Raw genomic sequence first — 22,089 nt, forward strand, 5'->3', positions numbered from 1 at the left:
TAAGAAGCTGTTATAATCCTTAATGGAGAAAGATATCATCCTATGCCTCAAATTATTTCTTCAGTTTTTCAAATACAATGTCCATAACACAATAAACAGTAGGCGGGCACTAAGAACAAGAACCAACAGAAACAATAGACAATAGAAACAAACCACAGGTGCTCTAGATATTGAAGTTAATGGGCACACCCTTTAAAGTGACTATGCTTCTGATATACCAGGAGATAAGAAAAAAACAGAATGAAAATTCAGGGAACTAGAATCTCTCTCCTCTCTCTCTCTCTCTCTTACACACACACAAACACACACACACACACAGGACATGACAGATTTGAAAAGAATAAACAGAAACTCTAGAATGAAAAAATAGGCAAATCAAGAATTTGATGGGCTTAACCTATGAGACATAATTGCAAGAAAATTAATGAGTTGGATAAGAAAGAAGAAAATATTCAGATATCTGGCTTTAATGATAACAAAGGAAGCAAGAAGATAATGGAGTTACACCTCCAAAATGCTGGGGAGGAAATACATGCCTACAATTTTATATCAAGTAAAAAAAAAAATCCTTTAAGGATGAAAATGAAACAAAACTACTTTCAGACAAAACTGAGGGAATCTGTCACTAGTAGTTCAGCAGTAAAGAAAGCATTAAAGGGTATTCCTTGGGCAAAAGAAAATGATATGAGATAGAAAGCTGAAGAACAAGAAAAATAATAATTGTTGGCAACTGAATATTGATAACATATAATAGCAACAATAATGACTTATGAGTGCATTTATAAATAGAACCAAAACACACAACAATAGCATAAAATCAAGAATGGATAACTGGAATTGAATTGATCTTAGGTCCTTGCATTGTCCAGGAAGAGAATGAAAGTACCAATTAATCTAAGATGTTAATAAGTCAAGGATGTATGTTGTAATCTGTAGGGTAACCTTTAACAGAACAGTCAGACTTGGGTGGTAGATACATGGATGTTTGCTGAGTAATTACTGAGCTGTTCATATATTTTGTGCAGTTTCTGTCTGTGTGCAATATTCACAGTAAAAATGGTTGAAAATAAAAATATACATTATAATCTTATATGCTGTTCTCAGCTACTTGGTTAGTTTTTTATTTAGAAATTGTTTTCTAAAACTTATTAATGCCTTTCACTTAGGTCCAACTTCAAAGGGAAAATCAAAATGAAATGAAAGTTTGAACTTTTTACATGAAATTTCTTTAAATAAAATTTTAGAATTCTGATCCACATGTGCTTTCTTATTCAAATAAGCCTGTCTACATAGTCCTGCTGTGATATTGAAATAAATCTGATACTTGCTATTTCAAGTCAAACAATTATGGTAAATATTTTTAAAAATTAGATTTATCATAAAATTCTATTTGCCTAAGAAATTGACTAAATTAGTTCACCTACCGAGTGCTCAACACTCTGCTTGAAACTGGTTATACAAAGATGAGTAAGACATGTTCCCTGCCCCGAAGGATTAGTAGTCCAGTGGGGTAACCACACATCAATGGTCAGGTAAGATACAAAATAAATTTTATAATATTCATTAATTCAATTATTCAAAAAGTATCTATTAGGCAACAAATATATGCCCATCACTATGCTAGCATCACATATATATTATGGCAAACCACTCAAGGTAGCCTATTGTCTAGTGTGGAAGACAGTCCATTAAATGTGATGTTCTTTCAGAGTGAAAAGGATTCTGCTATACCAGAGACTTGGAGAAAAGGGGGTGGCAGTTGATAGGTGTTGCAGCAAAATGACTGTAATAACACCAGAAAAGAACAGACTTTTGGAAATGTTGAGAAACAAAGATTACAGCACAAATAATTTTAGGGTATCAGACTAAGTGACTAAGTGACTAAGAATTAAGTATTAAGACAAAGTCGAGACTTTGAATTTTATTCTAAGTGTGATGAAATGCCACATGCCGCAGCAGACTTTAAGGAAGGGGTGGAGGCTGGGAGAAACGGAATCAAGAGATGCATCATTCATTTCAGAGGGACAATTAAATCTCTAAGTGGACCCCTCGAGACTACCGAGACTGTCCAAAAAGCTATGCCCAGGAATGCGAGCCACTGAACTAGCCTCCTGCTTAGTAAAAACTATCATTTGAGGATCCTTTGGATGAGAAAAAGGTAAGTTCTGAAGCATGACTCAGGAAGTGCTGAACTGAGGAAAAAATGGCGGCGTGAGGTGAGCCTCTGTAGCGCTCCCCTGGAATTTACAACGAATCGAACAACAATAACTCCACAAAGGACTCCCTGCACAGCAGACAGGCAAGACGAAGAGGCCCACTACTGAATTCACCTCCAGGTGGGTGAATCGTGCAAGCAGGGGAGGAGGGAGAGGAGAAGTGCGGAGACGGAGCCCGAGGGCGCAGGACGCAGACCTAGCTCAGTGCTCGGAGCCGCCTGCGCCCGGATCTTCCGGAGCTGTGGGAGAGGGAAGGACTCGGACAGCTAGGGCTCCGCTTACGGCCCACAGGGCTCAGAGGGCAGCATATAGCACGGCTGAACCCAACGCTCGCTCACGGCAGACCTCTGAGCGAAGAATGAGGGAGGAGGGCTAAAATCGGTGGTTTGAGCCCTCACTGCCCAGCAGAGAACCGAAGCCTTAGGCTCGGAGACTAGCTGCCCCCTCCCTACCCTCCCAGAGCTCGCCCCGCCCCCACCTGCCCGGGGCTAGAAGCGATCAAGTAGCAGTGTTAGATCAAAGGACAGAATATTTGCTGCTCTGAGAACTGTGGACCGGAGACACAGATTCGCAGCTCAACAAGTTCCGGCTAAGGGGAGGGAGCTGTGGAAGCAGGACTGGCTGTGGTGGTGGTCGCCACCATTGCTCTGGGCCACCTCTTACAACTCACGCCGCCACTGGCCCCACCTATGTGGGAGATTCCTGCACGAGTAAACAGAACTGCTGAAACATTCGGACTCTGAATCTGGTGCAGAAAGAGCTTTGGAACTTCAAAAGCTCTTCGCATACCTATCAACCTGTTGCAGAAGACACTCCTGTAGATGTCTAGAAAGAGAAATAGTAAATCAGTGATTGCCATGAATAACCAAGGCAACAAGATAGCTCAGAAAGAAAGTGAAAAGTCTCCAGAAAAGGAACTTAGAGATATGGAAATATGTGATTTAAATGACAGAGAATTCAAGATTGCAATTCTGAAAAAACTCAACGAGATGCAAGAAAACACAGAAAGGCAGTTTAATGAACTCAGAAACACAATCAAAGAACACCATGAGCATTTTACAAAAGAGATTGAAATTTTGAAAAAGAACGAAATAGAATTTCTGGAGATTAAGAACTCAATAGAAGAAATTAACAATAAAATATCCAGCTTAGGTAGTAGAGTTGACCAGATGGAGGAAAGAATCAGTGACATCGAAGATAGGAACCTGGAATTTACACAGATGGAAGAAGAAAGAGACTTGAGACTTAAAAGAAATGAAAGAACTCTACAAGAACTTTCTGACTCCATCAGAAAGAGCAATATAAGAATAATGGGCATACCAGAAGGAGAAGAAAGAGAGAAGAAAACAGAGAATATATTCAAACAAATCGTCGATGAGAATTTCCCAAACTTGTGGAAAGAACTGGATCCTCGAATCCAAGAAGCAAATAGAACACCTAATTACCTCAATCCCAACAGGCCTTCACCAAAGCACATTGTATTGAAGCTGTCTAAAATCACTGACAAAGAAAGAATCCTCAAGGGAGCCAGGGAAAAGAAGACGGTAACTTACAAAGGAAAGCCCATTAGATTATCATCAGATTTTTCAGCAGAAACTCTACAAGCTAGGAGGGAATGGAACCAAATATTCAAACTATTGAAAGAGAGAAATTATGAAACAAGAATAATATATCCAGCAAAGATCTCCTTTAGATATGAAGGAGGAATAAAGACCTTTCCAGACATCCAGAAGCTGAAGGGATTTTCTAATACACGACCTGCACTACAGAAATACTAAAGGAGGCTATTAGACCACCATCAACAGGGACAACTTGTGGCAACCAAAACATAAAAAGGGAGAGAGTAAAGGCCTGAACTGGAATATGGGAATAGAGAAAGTAAGCATGCTGAAGAAACTGGAATACTCTAAATATCAAACTTTCTTTTACATAAACTTAAGGATAACCACTCAAAACACATCCAGAACTGAACTATATACTGTAATAAAAAAAGAAACAGAGGGAAACATCATAGAATACCACCACACAGAAATAATAGACAACAACAAAAAGGCAAAGAAACAATGGAGACACAGCCTTACCGGAAAACTAAAGATAGAAAGACAGGAAATCCTCACATATCAATAATCACCCTAAAGGTAAATGGACTGAACTCACCAATAAAGAGACACAGAGTAGCAGATTGGATCAAAAAACTAAACTCAACCATATGCTGTCTACAAGAGACACATCTCAGCTAAAAGGACAAGCATAGACTCAAAATGAAAGAGTGGAAATTGACACTCCAAGCAAATGGTACCCAAAGAAAATCAGGTGTAGCCATAATGATTTCCGATGAAACAGACTTCAGGGTGAAAAAGATAACAAGAGACAAAGATGGACATTTCATAATGGTAAAGGGGACTATACAACAAGACATAACAGTCATCAATATTTATGCCCCCAATCAGGGAGCACCGAAATATACCAAGCAACTACTAACAGAACTAAAGGGAGAAATTGACCAAAACACAATTATACTAGGGGACTTAAATACTTCATTGACAGCTATGGATAGATCATCCAAACAGAAGATAAATAACGAAATAGCAGCCCTAAATGACACATTAGATGAAATGGACATAACTACATATATAGAGCACTTCATCCCAAAACATCAGACTATACATTCTTTTCTAGTGTACATGGAACATTCTCAAGGATAGACCATATATTGGGACATAAAATCAGCCTCAGCAAATTTAAGAAGATTGAAATCATACCAAGCATATTCTCTGATCACAAGGCATTGAAATTGGATATCAACTGCAAAAAGAAAGCAGGAAAAAACACAAATACATGGAGATTAAACAACATACTTTTAAAGAACGACTGGGGCAAAGAAGAAATTAGAGGAGAGATCAAAAGATACATAGAAACAAATGACAATGAAAACACATCCTACCAAAATTTTTGGGATGCCGCAAAAGCAGTTTTAAGAAGGAAATTTATATCATTAGAGGCCTATCTCAAGAAACAAGAAAAATCCCAAATAAATAACCTCATGTTACACCTTAAAGAACTAGAAAAAGAAGAACAAGCGAAACCGAAGATCAGCAGAAGAAAGGAGATAACAAAAATCAGAGCAGAACTAAATGAAATAGAGAACAAAAAGACAATAGAAAAACTTAATGTGACGAAGAGCTGGTTCTTTGAAAAGATTAACAAAATTGACAAACCTTTGGCTAGACTCACTAAGATAAAAAGAGAGAAGACACTAATTAACAAAATGAGAAATGAAAAAGGGGAAGTTATCACGAACACCACAGAAATACAAAGGATCATGCAAGAATACTATGAAGGACTATATGCCACCAAATTCAATAATTTAGAAGAAATGGACAAGTTCTTAGAAACATATAGCCTTCCAAGGCTGAATCATGAAGAACTGGAAAATCTTAACAGGCCGATCACCAGTTATGAAATTGAATCAGTCATCAAAAACCTTCCCAAAAGCAAAAGTCCTGGACCAGATGGCTTCACTAGTGAATTCTACCAAACCTTCAAAGAGGATCTAATACCAATCCTGCTCAAACTCTTCCAAAAAATTGAAGAAGAGTCAGTACTCCCTAACTCATTTTATGAGGCCAACATTACCCTGATACCAAAACCTGGTAAGGACAACACAAAAAAAGAAAACTACAGACCTATATCTCTGATGAATACAGATGCTAAAATCCTAAACAAAATTCTAGCAAATCGAATACAACAATGCATTAAAAAGATTATTCATCATGACCAAGTGGGTTTCATCCCCGGGGCACAATGATGGTTCAACATTCGCAAATCCATCAATGTGATACATCACATAAACAAAGGACAAAAATCATATGATTCTATCGATTGATGCAGAAAAAGCATTTGATAAGATACAACATCCATTTATGATTAAAACACTTAATAAAATTGGTATAGAAGGAAAATACCTCAACATAATAAAGGCCATATACGACAAGCCCTCAGCTAATCTCATAATTAATGGTGAAAAGCTAAAGCCCTTTGCTCTACGTTCAGGAACACGACAAGGTTCTCCCCTATCACCTCTGCTTTTCAACATAGTGTTGGAAGTCCTTGCCAGAGCAATCAGGCAAGAGAAAGAAATAAAAAGCATCCAAATTGGGAATGAAGAAGTTAAATTGTCACTCTTTGCAGATAACATGATGCTATATATAGAAAACCCTAAAGACTCCACCAAAAAGCTATTAGAAACAATCAATGAATACAGTAAAGTTGCTGGCTACAAAATCAACGTACAAAAGTCCATTGCTTTCCTATATACCAACAATGAAATCTCAGAAAAAGAGAAAAAACAATTCCCTTTGCAATTGCAGCAAAAAGAATAAAATGCCTAGGAATAAACTCAACCAAGGATGTGAGAGATTTATATGCTGAAAACTATAAGACATTTTTGAAAGAAATTGAAGAAGACACAAAAAAAATGGAAAGACATTCCATGCTCATGATTTGGAAGAATCAACATAGTTAAAATGGCCATATTACCCAAAGCCATATACAGATTTAATGCAATCCCCATCAAAATCCCAATGGCATATTTTAAAGAAATAGAACAAAAAATCATCAGATTTGTTTGGAACCACAAAAGACCCTGAATAGCCAAAGCAATATTTAAAAAAAAGAACAATACTGGAGGTATCACACTCCCTGATTTTTGCTTGTACTACAGGGCTACAATAATCAAAACAGCTTGGTATTGGCAGAAAAACAGACACATAGACCAATGGAATAGAATTGAGAACCCAGAAATAAAACCACATAAATATGGACAGATAATTTTTGACAAAGAAGCTAAAAACATACAATGGAGGAAAGACAGCCTCTTCAATAAATGGTGCTGGCAGAATTGGATAGCCACGTGCAAAAGACTGAAACTGGACTGCTATCTGTCACCATGTACCAAAATTAATTCAAAATGGATCAAAGACTTAAGCATAAGACCTGACACAGTAAACTGCATTGAAGAAAACGTAGGTACTAAACTTATGGACCTTGGGTTCAAAGAGCATTTTATGAATTTGACTCCAAAGGCAATGGAAGTAAAAACTAAAATAAACGAATGGGATTATATGAAACTGAAAAGCTTCTGCACAGCAAAAGAAACTATTGACAAAATAATGAGGCAACCAACTGAATGGGAGAAGATTTTTGCAAACAGTGCCTCTGATAAAGGGCTAATACCCAAAATATACAAGGAATTCATGAAACTCAACAACAAAAAAACAGACAACCCAATTGAAAAATGGACAGAGGACCTGAAGAGACATTTCTCCAAAGAGCATATACAAATGGCAAATAGACATATGAAAAAATGCTCAACATCGCTAATCATCAGAGAAATGCAAATGAAAACCACAATGAGATATCACCTCACCCCAGTAAGAATGGCTTTCATCAACAATACTAATAGTAACAAGTGTTGGAGAGGCTGTGGAGAAAAAGGAACCCTGATACACTGTTGGTGGGAATGCAGACTGGTGCAGCCGCTATGGAAGGCAGTGTGGAGGTTCCTCAAGAAATTACGAATAGAATTACCATATGACCCAGCAATCGCTCTCCTGGATATCTACCCAAAAAATCTGAAAGCATTTCTCTATAGAGACACGTGTACTCCAACGTTCATTGCAGCTTTGTTTACGGTGGCCAAGACATGGAAACAACCAAAATGTCCTTCAATAGATGAATGGATAAAGAAGTTGTGGTATATATACACAATGGAATACTATTCGGCGGTAAGAAAAGATGATATAGAAACATTTGTGACAACATGGATGGATCTTGAGAATATAATGCTAAGTGAAATAAGTCAGACAGAAAAAGCAGAGAACCCTATGATTTCACTGATATGTGGTATATAAACCAAAAACAACAAAAGAACAAGACAAACAAATGAGAAAGAAAAACTCATAGACACAGACAATAATTTACTGGTTACCAGAGGGTAAGGGGGTGGGGGGTGGGTGATGAGGGTAAGGGGGATCAAATATATGGTGATGGAAGGAGAACTGACTCTGGGTGGTGAACACACAATGGGATTTATAGATGATGTAATACAGAATTGTACACATGAAATCTATGTAAATTTACTAACAATTGTCACCCCAATAAATTTAATTAAAAAAAAATATTCAAGTCTAAAAAAAAAAAAAAAAGACAAAGTCCAAAGAAACAAAAGCATAAAAATGACCCACTCTTGCTAGTCTTTTGAGTTAAGATTATAACTACACCCAACATTTTAAGTTGTGGAAGTTAGAAATCAAAGGGTAGTCTCCAAGTTACATACTGTGAGATAAAAAGTTTAAACAGTAAAATGGAAGTTATACATCATTTCTTTCCCCTCCCCCTTTCTTCTCCCCTCCCCCCCCACTCTGGTTCAAGCCGTTGTTTCTCAGTCTAGTTGTGTAGGACAAGCTCCCAGGCCCATGTTGGTGTTATGAGCCTTGTGCTCCTCCCCCCCGCAAGCAGCCAGTCTCCAGTCGTTGGTGGGCTGCTCACAGCAGCTCAGGGCAACTTTCACCAGCTGCCAGCCACTCACGCTGCTGCCGGCCATTCTCGCTGGCCACCACTCATGGCAGCACACAGCAGCCTTGCAGCAGCTCACTGCAGCCCAGCTCCAGGGAGAGCTGTTGTTCACAATCTTAGCTGTAGAGGATGCAGCTCACTGGCCCATTTGGGAATCCAACCAGCAAGCTGGGTCTTAGGAGCAAGGCGCTCCAACCACCTGAGCCACTGGGTAGGCCCTAGAGGCCCCATTTCAATAGGCAAATTTTTAAAAAGTACAGTAGAGATTTTTTTTTTTTTACCCCAAATTCAATGAAGTCTTTCTGACTGACCTTGCAGCCCACAGCGCCATCACTTTAGCATGTCTTCCTCATGGGTGATAATGTAAATTAAGAAGCCACTACACAGGGCCGGCCCGGTGGCTCAGGCGTTTAGAGCTCCATGCTCCTAACTCCCAAGGCTGCCGGTTCGATTCCCACATGGGCCAGTGGGCTCTCAACCACAAGGTTGCCAGTTCAATTCCTCGAGCCCCTCAAGGGATGGTGGGCAGCGCCCCCTGCAACTAACATTGAACACGGAACACGGCACCTTGAGCTGAGCTGCCACTGAGCTCCCAGATGGCTCAGTTGGTTGGAGAGTGTCCTCTCAACCACAAGGTTGCCAGTTCAACTCCCACAAGGGATGGTGGGCTGTGCCCCCTGCAACTAGCAACGGCAACTGGACCTGGAGCAGAGCTGCGCCCTCCACACTAAGACTGAAAGGACAACAACTTGAAGCTGAACGGCAACCTCCAAAACTAAGATTGAAAGGACAACTTGACTTAGAAAAAAAGTCCTGGAAGTACACACTTTTCCCCCGCAATAAAGTCCTGTTCCCCTTCCCCCAATAAAATCTTTAAAAAAAAAAGCCACTATACGTATTATTTTATATTAGTAAAGCAGTTTTGACTCCTCTATCACACCATTTAACAGGTGACTCTCAGCCTTCAGAGAAAACCTGATCAAGAGCATATGGTTTTCAGCTGAGATACAATCATTGTTCCTTTGATTCTAAATACCGTGCATGCTCCTTCCAGTAACCCAGGTCCCTCCCAGGAAGTCACCACTTTACATTCACAAGCCCTGGCCAACTCTGCCAACCAGTCCCCTGGCAGCAGTCTCAGAATTCTTTTCAAGGGAGTGTTCCAGACAGCCACTCTCAATGCGACAGGAGGTTGGCAAGCAAAATGAAACAGATTTGCCACCTCAGCAGCAGCAATCCTAGTATCTCTGTGAACGGGCTTGGCTGGATCCTGAACTTCATTCTCAGGCTGAGACATCATTATATACTCTTAGAATTCAGGGTCCTGATGATAAATGAGAAAGATGTCTGGACAATGGACAGGAGGCAAAGGATGGTCCCCTAACAGAGACCAGAAAGAGGAATGTTGTGCAAATGAATGGCCTTTGGGAAACGTGGGAGTGGGGGTGGACATGAATAAGAAGAATAAGTATGTCTTAAAAAAAAAAACATACTGGATCTCTGAATGTGAAGAGATAGGCCTAGCCCAGAGCCTAGTTTAGGATGGACTACTGAGACCTAAACTCTGTTCATAAAAAAAGTATCAAGTACTAGAGGATTAGAAGCCTGGCTTCTGGAAAAGAGAAAATATAGCATCTGGAAAAGAGAAAATATAAAGTGCAAAATAGCTAAATTAATTTTTTAGTGTAGCAAACATGGTGCTCTTTGTGTTCTAATATGCTCCATTCATTAGGTGTATTAGTCTCTATTTGTAACCATCCTATTCCAACAACTTGGGACTAAGGTCAATATAGTTTGAAAAACTGAAGTGATTGTATTACTACTTCCTGTTTAGTTGTAATATATAAAATACTTTATTCCTGTAGCTGTTCACCAGAAGTGAAACTCATAAAACAGAATGTCTTTACTAAGGAAAGTGAAGAGATAGTACTGATATGCATATAACCATTAGAATATAAACTTTGCTTTCCATTCAAGTTTTGTTATATCGTACTTTAGAGCTAAAATTTTCTAACAGAATAGCAGTACATTCAATACACCCCAAAACAAAAACAAATTTAGAAATTAAAGACAAAAAAAATTACACTTCTAAAATTGAAAGTTTGCAATTCTAAAATAAAATCTGTTAAACTTGATAGTTAATTCCTTAAATAGTCAACTGTCAAATTTAATTCAAATGCAATGATATATTATTATAATCTAACCATCTCTTAGACACAAAAATGTTTTGTAATCATAATGCTGAATTGTTGAATAATGCTTTCACTTTTCCATTCATAAAATATATGCCATAAGTAGTCATTACTATGAATCGATTTTTGGGGGGAAGAGGAACAGGACTTTTATTGGGGAATAGTGTACTTCCAGGCCTTTTTTCCAAGTCAAGTAATGTTGTCCTTTCAATCTTAGTTGTGGAGGGTGCCGTTCAGCTTCAAGTTGTTGTCCTTTCAGTTTAGTTGTGGAGGGCAGGGCGCAGCTCAGTTCCAGGTCCAGTTGCCGTTGCTAGTTGCAGGGGGCACAGCCCACCATCCCTTGTGGGAGTTGAACTGGCAACCTTGTGGTTGAGAGGACGCTCTCCAACCAACTGAGCCATCTGGGAGCTCAGCGGCAGCTCAGCTCAAGGTGCCGTGTTCCGTGTTCAATGTTAGTTGCAGGGGGCGCTGCCCACCATCCCTTGCAGGAGTCGAACCGGCAACCTTGTGGTTGAGAGGATGCTCTCCAACCAACTGAGCCACCCGGGAGCTCAGAGGCAGCTCAGCTCAAGGTGCCGAGTTCAATCTTAGTTGCAGGAGGCGCTGCCCACCATCCCTTGGGGGACTCAAGGAATTGAACTGGCAACCTTGTGGTTGAGAGCCCACTAGTCCATGTGGGAATCGAACTGGCAGCCTTCGGAGTTAGGAGTATGGAGCTCTAACCGCCTGAGCCACCGGGCTGCCCCAGTAATGGAACATTCTTGAAGATGATATCAACATCTAATATTGTTACTATCATTTAAAAAAAAAAAGTATCAGATTACTTCAAAAGTAGATGGCCTCTGCAGATCATTTGTAGTAGCTATTGTCAAAGTAAATTAATGAAAAGATTATCTAGTAAATTACTGTTACTAATGTAAATACACAAATATCTTTAATATTCTATTCTTGTTTATATACTTTAGAATAAATATTAAGATTAGTATTGGAGAAACTCCCATTTAATTTCTAAACTGCTGATGGGGAAAAAAACAGGCAAAAAAATATTTTCAGGTAAAAATATCAAAAGACCCCTCCACAACTAGACCCACAACTAGATTGAAAAAAAAAAAAAACCAAAAGAAGTCCCCTATTGTAATTTACTGACTTAATTTTTAAAACATTTGCACAAAAGCTCTATGGCATTTCTCTGTTTTTAATGTAAAGTTTGTTCCTTATAACTATACTTTGGCTCTTATCACCAAGCCATCAGTTAGTTATTCCATGCAGTATCTTTTGAATAAAAACTAATAGTCAAAGTTTTAACTATATAGGCAAGATCCTAACGAGTTCAGCCTCAGAAATGTATGAGTTCACTAAACCACTGCTACTAAAAATGTGGTCTGCAGACCAGTAACGTCAGTCATCACACAGACCTTATTACTGATGTACAACCGCAAGATCCACCCCAGATCTAATGAATCAGAAAAAAAATCAGTAAGAATGACAACTGACCTCTCAGTAGCAAAGTATAAAAGACAGCAGGATGAGAGCTTCAATAAAAGAGACAATAACTATCAACCTAGGACTATATATCCAGCAAAAATATTTTTCAAGAATGAGGGCCAAGTAAAGATATTTGCAAAGAACAGATATCAGAATTTGCCACCAACACATACTCACTAAAGAATATTTAAAAATGCATACTATAGACAAGGGTAGTGGTCCTAGACAGCAAGTCAGAGGTAGAAAAGAAAATGATGGGTTGTGCACTTTCCACATTTTCAGTATTAAAATATCTATTTTTTAAATAAAAATTATATTGATTGCAAAAAAAGAACAATTACCCACAATTGGGTAATTGTTAATAAACATTTCTAAATTAACATTGATTATTATATAGATTAATGTCTTGGGGAACTTTAAAAAAAGACACTAAAACACATGAAATGACTGGAGTTAAAGAACCTTTATTGTTCAAAAGGAAGGCAAGATACTATTAACTCTAAACTTTTTGATAAGTATATGTATCAAAGTTTCCTGTATGGACCACTAAAATAATAGAAATAAAGGGAGTATAACTTCCAAAATAGCAGATAGGGGAAAATGGTAAGAAAAAATTCAGTCAATATGAAAGATGGCAACAAAGGAGAGAAAAACAGAAATGATGACTGAAATAAGTTCTAATATATTAGTAATTACTGTTAACGTAAGTGGATTAATTTCTCCAGATAAGGACAAAGATTGTCAGGCTCACCAACACTGCCACCTCCATCCCCAAACTCTCCTATATGTCTTGTCACAATGCCATACATTCTCCTTTGTAGTACTTACCAATTATGTTCTAATATTTATTTGCAAGATTACATTAATATATATTAATCACTGATTAATATTTATTTCCTCTAGTAGACTAGAGATTCCATGTTGGCAAGGACGGAGTCTATTTTGAATTACCATTGTATCACCAGTACCTAGCACAGTTCTTAAAAAACAGGAAGTTCTCAAAATCTTGTTAAAGGAGACATTACTGGAAGGAGGGAGGGAAGAAGAGAAGAAAGAAAATGGATAAGCATCAATGTACCTTCTAAACTTAAATTTTCTATGATTTTCTTTTGAGATGGGAAGTCCTTATCTAGAAGCAGTTACAGTTTTCTGATCCATAAGCTAGCTGCATTTCATGTCTTATACAGGTAACTGTATGTGGTTTCATACTAAAATGGCCATTCATGTAACCTTCATTTTATCTTTTAAAAAATTCTAAGCAGTTAAAAACTCCATTCATGTAGCATACCTTGGGAAAAATGCATTCACATTTGAAAACTACTTAGTTTCACCCATAGTCATAACTATTTCTATAACTTGTTTAAACTGTTTTGTGATACCTTTTAATAATTATTTATTTTTAGAATTATTAACTCCAATTTAGAGAGGACAACTGAAGTACTGAGAACTAACAAATATTGTTTTGCAGACTGAAATGAAAGCCACCTGTAGTTAGTACGGGTTGCTCACTGGGCACAGGATCTTAGAAAGAAGGCTGCCCTTTGTGGCTTGCCAGACTAGTATAGGCCCTCCCAATCTATTCTCCCCTTTCATAGTAATAGGCTTATCTGGTTACATTAATGGCCAGCTACAGAAAATATATCCCAGTGCCCCTTGCAGCTAGGTTATATGTCTTATTTTTGGCTACTGGGATATAAGTAAATGCAATGTGTACAATTTCCATTTCACATCCTTAAAAAACTAAAGTTGCTTGTCCTCTAGGTGCCCCTTCTCCCTTCTAGTAGGCCAGAACACAAACATGGTGCTGGTGGATTCTCTCCAGCCACGCAGGTGAGGATAAAAGCAGCAGCCCCTTTAGTAGCACTGAAGGAATCCTACTACTAATGCTTCAGTAGTTTATTTTTCTCATGTTAGCAGTCCAGCAGGGTTGGCAGGCTTGCTATGCAAGGCCACTCAGAGGCCACCCAAAGCTGGTGGGGCTGCTCTGCCACTGCACATTTAGGATGTCATAACAAGCCTGCCAACCCTGCTGGACTGCTAACATGAGAAAAATAAACTATATTAAGTATGCATTTGTTACAGTAGCTTTATCTATACCATAACAAACCAGAGGATAAAGTAAATATTAACACAACAGAAAATATATCAAAGACTCCTACTTTAATCCTACTTTAAAAAGGAAGAGAAAAAAACTCCTAGACCAGCAATTCTAGGTCAAGGGTGGGATAATCAAAACTGAGACTTCAGCAAAGGACTTTTCAAGAACCAAACCCTTCTCTTTAAGTATATTGGAAGAAGACACACAGTCACCACCTGGAGACTTGATCTTTTTAGTCCTGAATGTTACCTCTTCTGTGAAGTTGGACTTATCAGGCTGTCTTCATGAATAGGTATTAAGTACTCAAATCATTCTACAATCATAATTTAGTGTCCTGTAAAGTAAAGAAATACGAGAGGCCTAAGTATAGGAGTATTCAACTCAATGACGATTGTATTTCCCCATTGGATGTTAATAAATTGGTATTCTGGTTTTATGTGTCAGTCTACTATGAGTTGAGTTGGTATGAATCAGCCATTCAACTTTAAGGCATTGAAAAGATCTTATCTCTGGTCCAGGAAGATTGAGGGCTCACTAAAAAAGTGCGTAATTCTGATGCACCCCATCTGGCCCTCCATAGGTGACCACGTAAGTGCTTCCTTTTTTCCAACCTATGCTTCCATTTTTGCAACCCTTAAGCCTTCTGCTGTTAGTCAACACAAATGTCAGTACCTACTATGTGCTACATATTACCATAGTACCACATATTCACCATCTCTACACGTGGAACCACAAGCCATTTACTTTTACCAGCTCAAGGTTAATAAAAGAAAGAAGTAAGCTCAAGCTTATTTTTACTTATAATTTTTTAAAATTTTTTTTCTATTTTTTAATTTTTTTCACTTTTTTATTTTAATTTATTGGGGTGACAATTGTTAGTAAAATTACATAGAGATTTCAGGTGTGCAACTCTGTATAACATCAATTATAAATCCCATTGTGTGTTCACCACCCAGAGTCAGTTCTCCTTCCATCACCATATATTTGATCCCCCTTACCCTCATCACCCACCCCCCACCCCCTTACCCTCTGGTAACCAGTAAATTATTGTCTGTGTCTATGAGTTTTTCTTTCTCATTTGTTAGTCTTGTTCTTTTGTTGTTTTTGGTTTATATACCACATATCAGTGAAATCATAGGGTTCTCTGCTTTTTCTGTCTGACTTATTTCACTTAGCATTATATTCTCAAGATCTATCCATGTTGTCACAAATGTTTCTATATCATCTTTTCTTACCGCCGAATAGTATTCCATTGTGTATATATACCACAACTTCTTTATCCATTCATCTATTGAAGGACATTTTGGTTGTTTCCATGTCTTGGCCACCGTAAACAAAGCTGCAATGAACGTTGGAGCACACGTGTCTCTATAGAGAAATGCTTTCAGATTTTTTGGGTAGATATCCAGGAGAGCGATTGCTGGGTCATATGGTAATTCTATTCGTAATTTCTTGAGGAACCTCCACACTGCCTTCCATAGCGGCTGCACCAGTCTGCATTCCCACCAACAGTGTATCAGGGTTCCTTTTTCTCCACAGCCTCTCCAACACTTGTTACTATTAGTATTGTTGATGAAAGCCATTCTGACTGGGGTGAGGTGATACCTCATTGTGGTTTTCATTTGCATTTCTCTGATGATTAGCGATGTTGAGCATTTTTTCATATGTCTATTTGCCATTTGTATATGCTCTTTGGAGAAATGTCTCTTCAGGTCCTCTGTCCATTTTTCAATTGGGTTGTCTGTTTTTTTGTTGTTGAGTTTCATGAATTCCTTGTATATTTTGGGTATTAGCCCTTTATCAGAAACACTGTTTGCAAAAATCTTCTCCCATTCAGTTGGTTGCCTCATTATTTTGTCGATGGTTTCTTTTGCTGTGCAGAAGCTTTTCAGTTTCATATACTCCCATTTGTTTATTTTAGCTTTTACTTCCATTGCCTTTGGAGTCAAATTAATACAATGCTCTTTGAACCCAAGGTCCATAAATTTAGTACCTATGTTTTCTTCAATGCAGTTTACTGTGTCAGGTCTTATGCTTAAGTCTTTGATCCATTTTGAATTAATTTTGGTACATGGTGACAGATAGCAGTCCAGTTTCATTCTTTTGCACGTAGCTATCCACTTCTGCCAGCACCATGTATTGAAGAGGCTGTCTTTCCTCCACTATATGTTTTCAGCTTCTTTGTCAAAAATTATCTGTCCATATTTATGTGGTTTTATTTCTGGGTTCTCAATTCTATTCCATTGGTCTGTGTCTGTTTTTCTGCCAATACCATGCTGTTTTGATTATTGTAGCCCTGTAGTACAAGCTAAAGTCAGGGAGTGTGATACCTCCCTGTATTGTTCTTTTTTCTTAAGATTGCTTTGACTATTCGGGGTCTTTTGTGGTTCCAAACAAATCTGATGATTTTTTGTTCTATTTCTTTAAAAAAATGCGATTGGGTTTTTGATGGGGATTGCATTAAATCTGTATATTGCTTTGGGTAATATGACCATTTTAACTATGTTGATTCTTCCAATCCATGAGCATGGAATGTCTTTCCATTTCTTTGTGTCTTCTTCAATTTCCTTCAAAAATGTCTTATACTTTTCAGCATATAGGTCCTTCACATCCTTGGTTAAGTTTATTCCTAGGTATTTTATTATCTTTGCTGCAATTGCAAAAGGAATTGTTTTTTGTATTTCTTTTTCTGAGATTTCATTGTTAGTATATAGGAATGCAATGGACTTTTGTACTTTGATTTTGTAGCCAGCAACTTTACTGTATTCGTTGATTATTTCTAATAGCTTTTTGGTGGAATCTTTAGGGTTTTCTACATATAGCATCATGTCATCTGCAAAGAGTGATAATTTAACTTCTTCATTCCCAATTTGGATGCCTTTTATTTCTTTCTCTTGTCTGATTGCTCTGGCGAGGACTTCCAACACTATGTTGAAAAGCAGAGGTGATAGGGGACAGCCCTGTCGTGTTCCTGAACATAGAGCAAAGGGCTTCAGTTTTTCACCATTAATTATGAGATTAGCTGAGGGCTTGTCATATATGGCCTTTATTATGTTAACGTATTTTCCTTCTATACCAATTTTATTAAGTGTTTTAATCATAAATGGATATTGTATTCCGTCAAATGCTTTTTCTGCATCAATTGATATAATCATATGATTTTTGTCCTTTATTTTGTTTATGTGATGTATCACATTGATGGATTTGAGAATGTTGAACCATCCTTGTGCCCCGGGGATGAACCCCACTTGGTCGTGGTGAATAATCTTTTTAATGCATTGTTGTATTTGATTTGCTAGAATTTTGTTTAGGATTTTAGCATCTGTATTCATCAGAGATATAGGTCTGTAGTTTTCTTTTTTTGTGTTGTCCTTACCAGGTTTTGGTATCAGGGTAATGTTGGCCTCATAAAATGAGTTAGGGAGTACTGACTCTTCTTCAATTTTTTGGAAGTATTTGAGCAGGACTGGTTGGTTTTAGATCCTCTTTGAAGGTTTGGTAGAATTCACTAGTGAAGCCATCTGGTCCAGGACTTTTGCTTTTGGGAAAGGTTTGGATGACTGATTCAATTTCGTTACTGGTGATCTGTCTGTTTAGGTTTTCCAGTTCTTCATGGTTCAGCCTAGGAAGGCTATGTTTCTAAGAACTTGTCCATTTCTTCTAGGTTATTGAATTTGGTGGCATATAGTCCTTCATTCTTACATGATCCTTTGTATTTCTGTGGTGTCCATGATAATTTCCCCTTTTTCATTTCTGATTTTGTTAATTAGTGTCTTCTCTCTTCTTATCTTAGTGAGTCTAGCAAAGGGTTTGGCAATTTTGTTAATCTTTTCAAAGAACAAGCTCTTTGTCACATTAATTTTTTCTATTGTCTTTTTGTTCTCTATTTCATTTAGTTCTGCTCTGATTTTTGTTATTTCCTTTCTTCTGCTGACCTTGGGTTTCACTTGTTCTTCTTTTTCTAGTTGTTTAAGGTGTAACATGAGGTTATTTATTTGGGATTTTTCTTGTTTCTTGAGATAGGCCTGTAATGATATAAATTTTCCTCTTAAAACATCTTTCGATGCATCCCAAAAATTTTGGTAGGATGTATTTTCATTGGCATTTGTTTTCCTGTATCTTTTGATCTCTCCTCTTCTTTGACCCAGTCATTCTTTAAAAGTATGTTGTTTTTACTAATTATTTGATATTGTATTTCCTCAAACATTTTTCAGCCCCCACATATTTCCTTGAGAAATTTTTCCTTGGAAGCTGCAATTGCAATTAGGGAATTCTAAACCTTTTAAAGTTTTTTTTACGTGCAATTGAAGTGTTATCTTTGATTAATTTTTATTTTGCTTCAAGTAAAATGGGTTAACTAGTTTATCGCTCTTTAAGAATTCTTATCAGAGCTCCAGAAGTCCTACTGTGAGCCAATGGGACTGAGAAGAGGACAAATTATGCTGCTGGGGCTCATACATTATTTCTACCAGTATCCCTTTATGAACACTAGTACATATATCTGCCCAAAGGGGGTGGGGTGGGAAGAGAAAACTGTGGCCTCTTCCTTCCTGGAGAAGATTCAAAGTAATCTGACAAAACAAATACATTACCCATGTAGCTAAACATAACACACATCATAGTGCAAAACGCATGGTAACAACTTTAATACTTGATGCTTTGTCAGTTAAGGTAGTTACACAGTATATTAAAAGTGGGTCTCGGAAATACTGATATTAACAAAACAGCTTTTAAAAAAAAAAAAAAACACAAAAACTTTTTATTTATTTAAGTGTGTTTTTCCAGGACCCATCAGCTCCAAGTCAAGTGGTTGTTTCAACCTAGTTGTGTAGGGCTCAGCTCACAGATGACCATGTGGGGATCAAACTGGCAACCTTGTTAAGGGTACCGTACTCTAACCAACTGAGCTAACCAGCCGCCCCTGCAAAACAGCTTTAATGGCAATCTTTAACTCATTTCTTGGCCAGCCCATCTTTAAAATGTTCTGATGGGGGCCGGCCCGGTGGCTCAGGTGGTTGGAGCTCCGTGCTCCTAACTCAAAGGCTGCTGGTTCAATTCCCACATGGGCCAGAGGGCTCTCAACCACAAGGTTACTGGTTCAACTCCTCAGAGTCCCGTAAGGGATGGTGGGCTCCACCTCCTGCAACTAAGATTGAACACGGCACCTTGAGCTGAGCTGCCGCTGAGCTCCTGGATGGCTCAGTTGGTTGGAGAGTGTCCTCTCAACCACAAGGCTGCCGGTTCAACTGCTACAAGGGATGGTGGGCTGCGGCCCCTGCAACTAGCAACGGCAACTGGACCTGGAGCTGAGCTGCACCCTCCACAACTAAGACTGAAAGGACAACAACTTGAAGCTGAACGGCACCCTCTGCTGTCACACAACAGCCTAGCCGACAGTCCCCCAGTGTCTTTCCTTGAGGAAAGAAAAGTCTACGAGACTGTGCCTTTTTGGGACTTTGCTTATCTCAATGTTTTACACCTTATGTCTCTGTCTGGTCCCCAAAAGATGGTTTGCAGCCAAAGACGGGTAAGATATCTCAAGTGAGATACAACCTAAGCCAGGCGGAACCTGGGAGTGGGGACCCCCAATGAGCTGCCTTAGAAGATCTGGGAAGCAGCCTTGCCTCCCCTTCCTCCTGCCTGGGAAAAGCCATTACTGACTCTGGCTTTCCTTTCTCACCTGATTGTGAGAGAAGTCATGAGGGCAATAAACTTCTGCTCCCTCCACTTATCTCAACAAAATGGTTACAACATGAGAGACTTGCCCCCCAGGGAGGTGCATACCTCACCTAAGTCATCATAAGACTTTCCACTATGGCTGCTTGGGGACAAAGATAGTTGGTTTGACTCACTTTTGTGATATGATGGATGAGTCTCACAGACCGTGTAAAAAACAATACCACTTCCTTGTATGATTATCAATAAAAGCCACCAGTCGGCACAATTTGGGGCTCCAGTCTCTGGTGACTGCGAGACCCCCTGGCCTTCTGAGATTTAAATGCATTAAGTCTCTGTTTTTTTTCTTTCTTAAAACCTAACCCAATGCCGCTCCTTCTCGCACGCTCACTGCCCATGTTGCACTGGACATGACAACCCTCCACCACTAAGATTGAAAGGACAACTTGAGTCCCGCAAGGGATGGTGGGCTCCGTCCCCTGCAACTAAAATTGAACACGGCACCTTGAGCTGAGCTGCCTCCCGGATGGCTCAGTTGGTTGGAGCGCGGGCTCTCAACCACAAGATTGCCAGTTCAATTCCTCGAGTCCGGCAAGGGATGGTGAGCAGCGCCCCCTGCAACTAAGATTGAACACGGCACCTCGAGCTGAGCTGTCGCTGAGCTCCCGGATGGCTCAGTTGGTTGGAGCGCAGCCTCTCAACCACAAGGTTGCCGGTTCGACTCCCGCAAGGGATGGTGGGCTGCACCCCCTGCAACTAGCAACAGCAACTGGACTTGGAGTTGAGCTGCACCCTTCACAACTAAGACTGAAAGGACAACTTGAAGCTGAACAGCACCCTCTACAACTAAGATTGAAAGGACAACAATTTGACTTGAAAAAACTCCTGGAAGTACACTCTGTTCCCCAATAAAGTCCTGTTCCCCTTCCCCAATATAAAAAAATGTGTTACTCTTAAAAAAAAAAAAAAAAAGAGCATATCACCACCTACTGTGCCTGACCCTAGGGTTGCTTTGAGGTCTAAATAAGAATAAATGTGGTTTTTTCTTTTCTACTTGGGCCCGGCAGGATGGCTCCCGCGAAGAAGGGTGGCGAGAAAAAGAAGGGCCGTTCTGCCATCAACGAGGTGGTGACCAGGGAGTACACCATCAACATTCACAAGCGCATCCATGGAGTGGGTTTCAAGAAGCGTGCCCCACGGGCACTCAAAGAGATCCGGAAATTTGCCATGAAGGAGATGGGAACACCAGATGTACGCATTGACACCAGACTCAACAAAGCTGTCTGGGCCAAAGGAATAAGGAATGTCCCATACCGCATCCGGGTGCGGTTGTCCAGGAAGCGTAATGAGGATGAAGATTCACCAAATAAGCTCTATACATTGGTTACCTACGTACCTGTCACCACTTTCAAAAATCTACAGACAGTTAATGTGGATGAGAACTGACTGCTGATCGTCAAATAAAGTTACAAAACTGCCAAAAAAAAAAAAAAAAAGAATAAATGTGAAAGCTCACTAAAAATTATCAATCATTCTACAAATACAAGATGTCGGCTTTACTACCTAGTATTACTACCCAGACAAAAATCAACAGTTATTGCACCAGAACTTCCCAGGATACAAAGAGACCCTGTCAGGCTTGGGTACACAAGCAAGCTGTGACTTTCAAAGTGAACTAGTGGATTATTTGGAAGGCCAAGTCATAAAGCCAATGAGACCAGCTACTCTGAGCTCTTTCATCCTTTATAATCTGATATATGGCCAACTATCCTATGAATAGTATTTGGCACAAAGAGGCATTCAGTATATATTTGCTGAATGACTAAGTTCCCAAAATACACTTGGA

The 22,089-nt window shown here is 39.0% G+C and overlaps 2 protein-coding genes across 2 annotated transcripts in view; one reads left to right on the forward strand and one right to left on the reverse strand.

The window, feature by feature from the left end:
- LAPTM4B (lysosomal protein transmembrane 4 beta) overlaps positions 1-22,089 on the reverse strand; it is an 87,127-nt gene that overhangs the window by 59,724 nt on the left and 5,314 nt on the right. The gene's annotated exons all lie outside the window — the stretch shown is intronic.
- Positions 21,297-21,721, forward strand: LOC308506624 (large ribosomal subunit protein eL31). Its single transcript, XM_081070334.1, has one exon. It carries the CDS (start codon positions 21,312-21,314, stop codon positions 21,687-21,689), a length of 378 nt encoding a protein of 125 aa, XP_080926460.1. The 5' UTR covers positions 21,297-21,311; the 3' UTR covers positions 21,690-21,721.

The sequence above is a fragment of the Rhinolophus hipposideros genome (assembly GCF_964194185.1).
Source record: "Rhinolophus hipposideros genome assembly, chromosome: 13".
Lineage (NCBI taxonomy): Eukaryota > Metazoa > Chordata > Mammalia > Chiroptera > Rhinolophidae > Rhinolophus > Rhinolophus hipposideros.

What these genes read in the sequence shown, in the direction of transcription:
- LOC308506624 (XM_081070334.1), top strand. Translation starts at nt 21,312, where the DNA reads ATGGCTCCCGCGAAGAAGGGTGGCGAGAAAAAGAAGGGCCGTTCTGCC.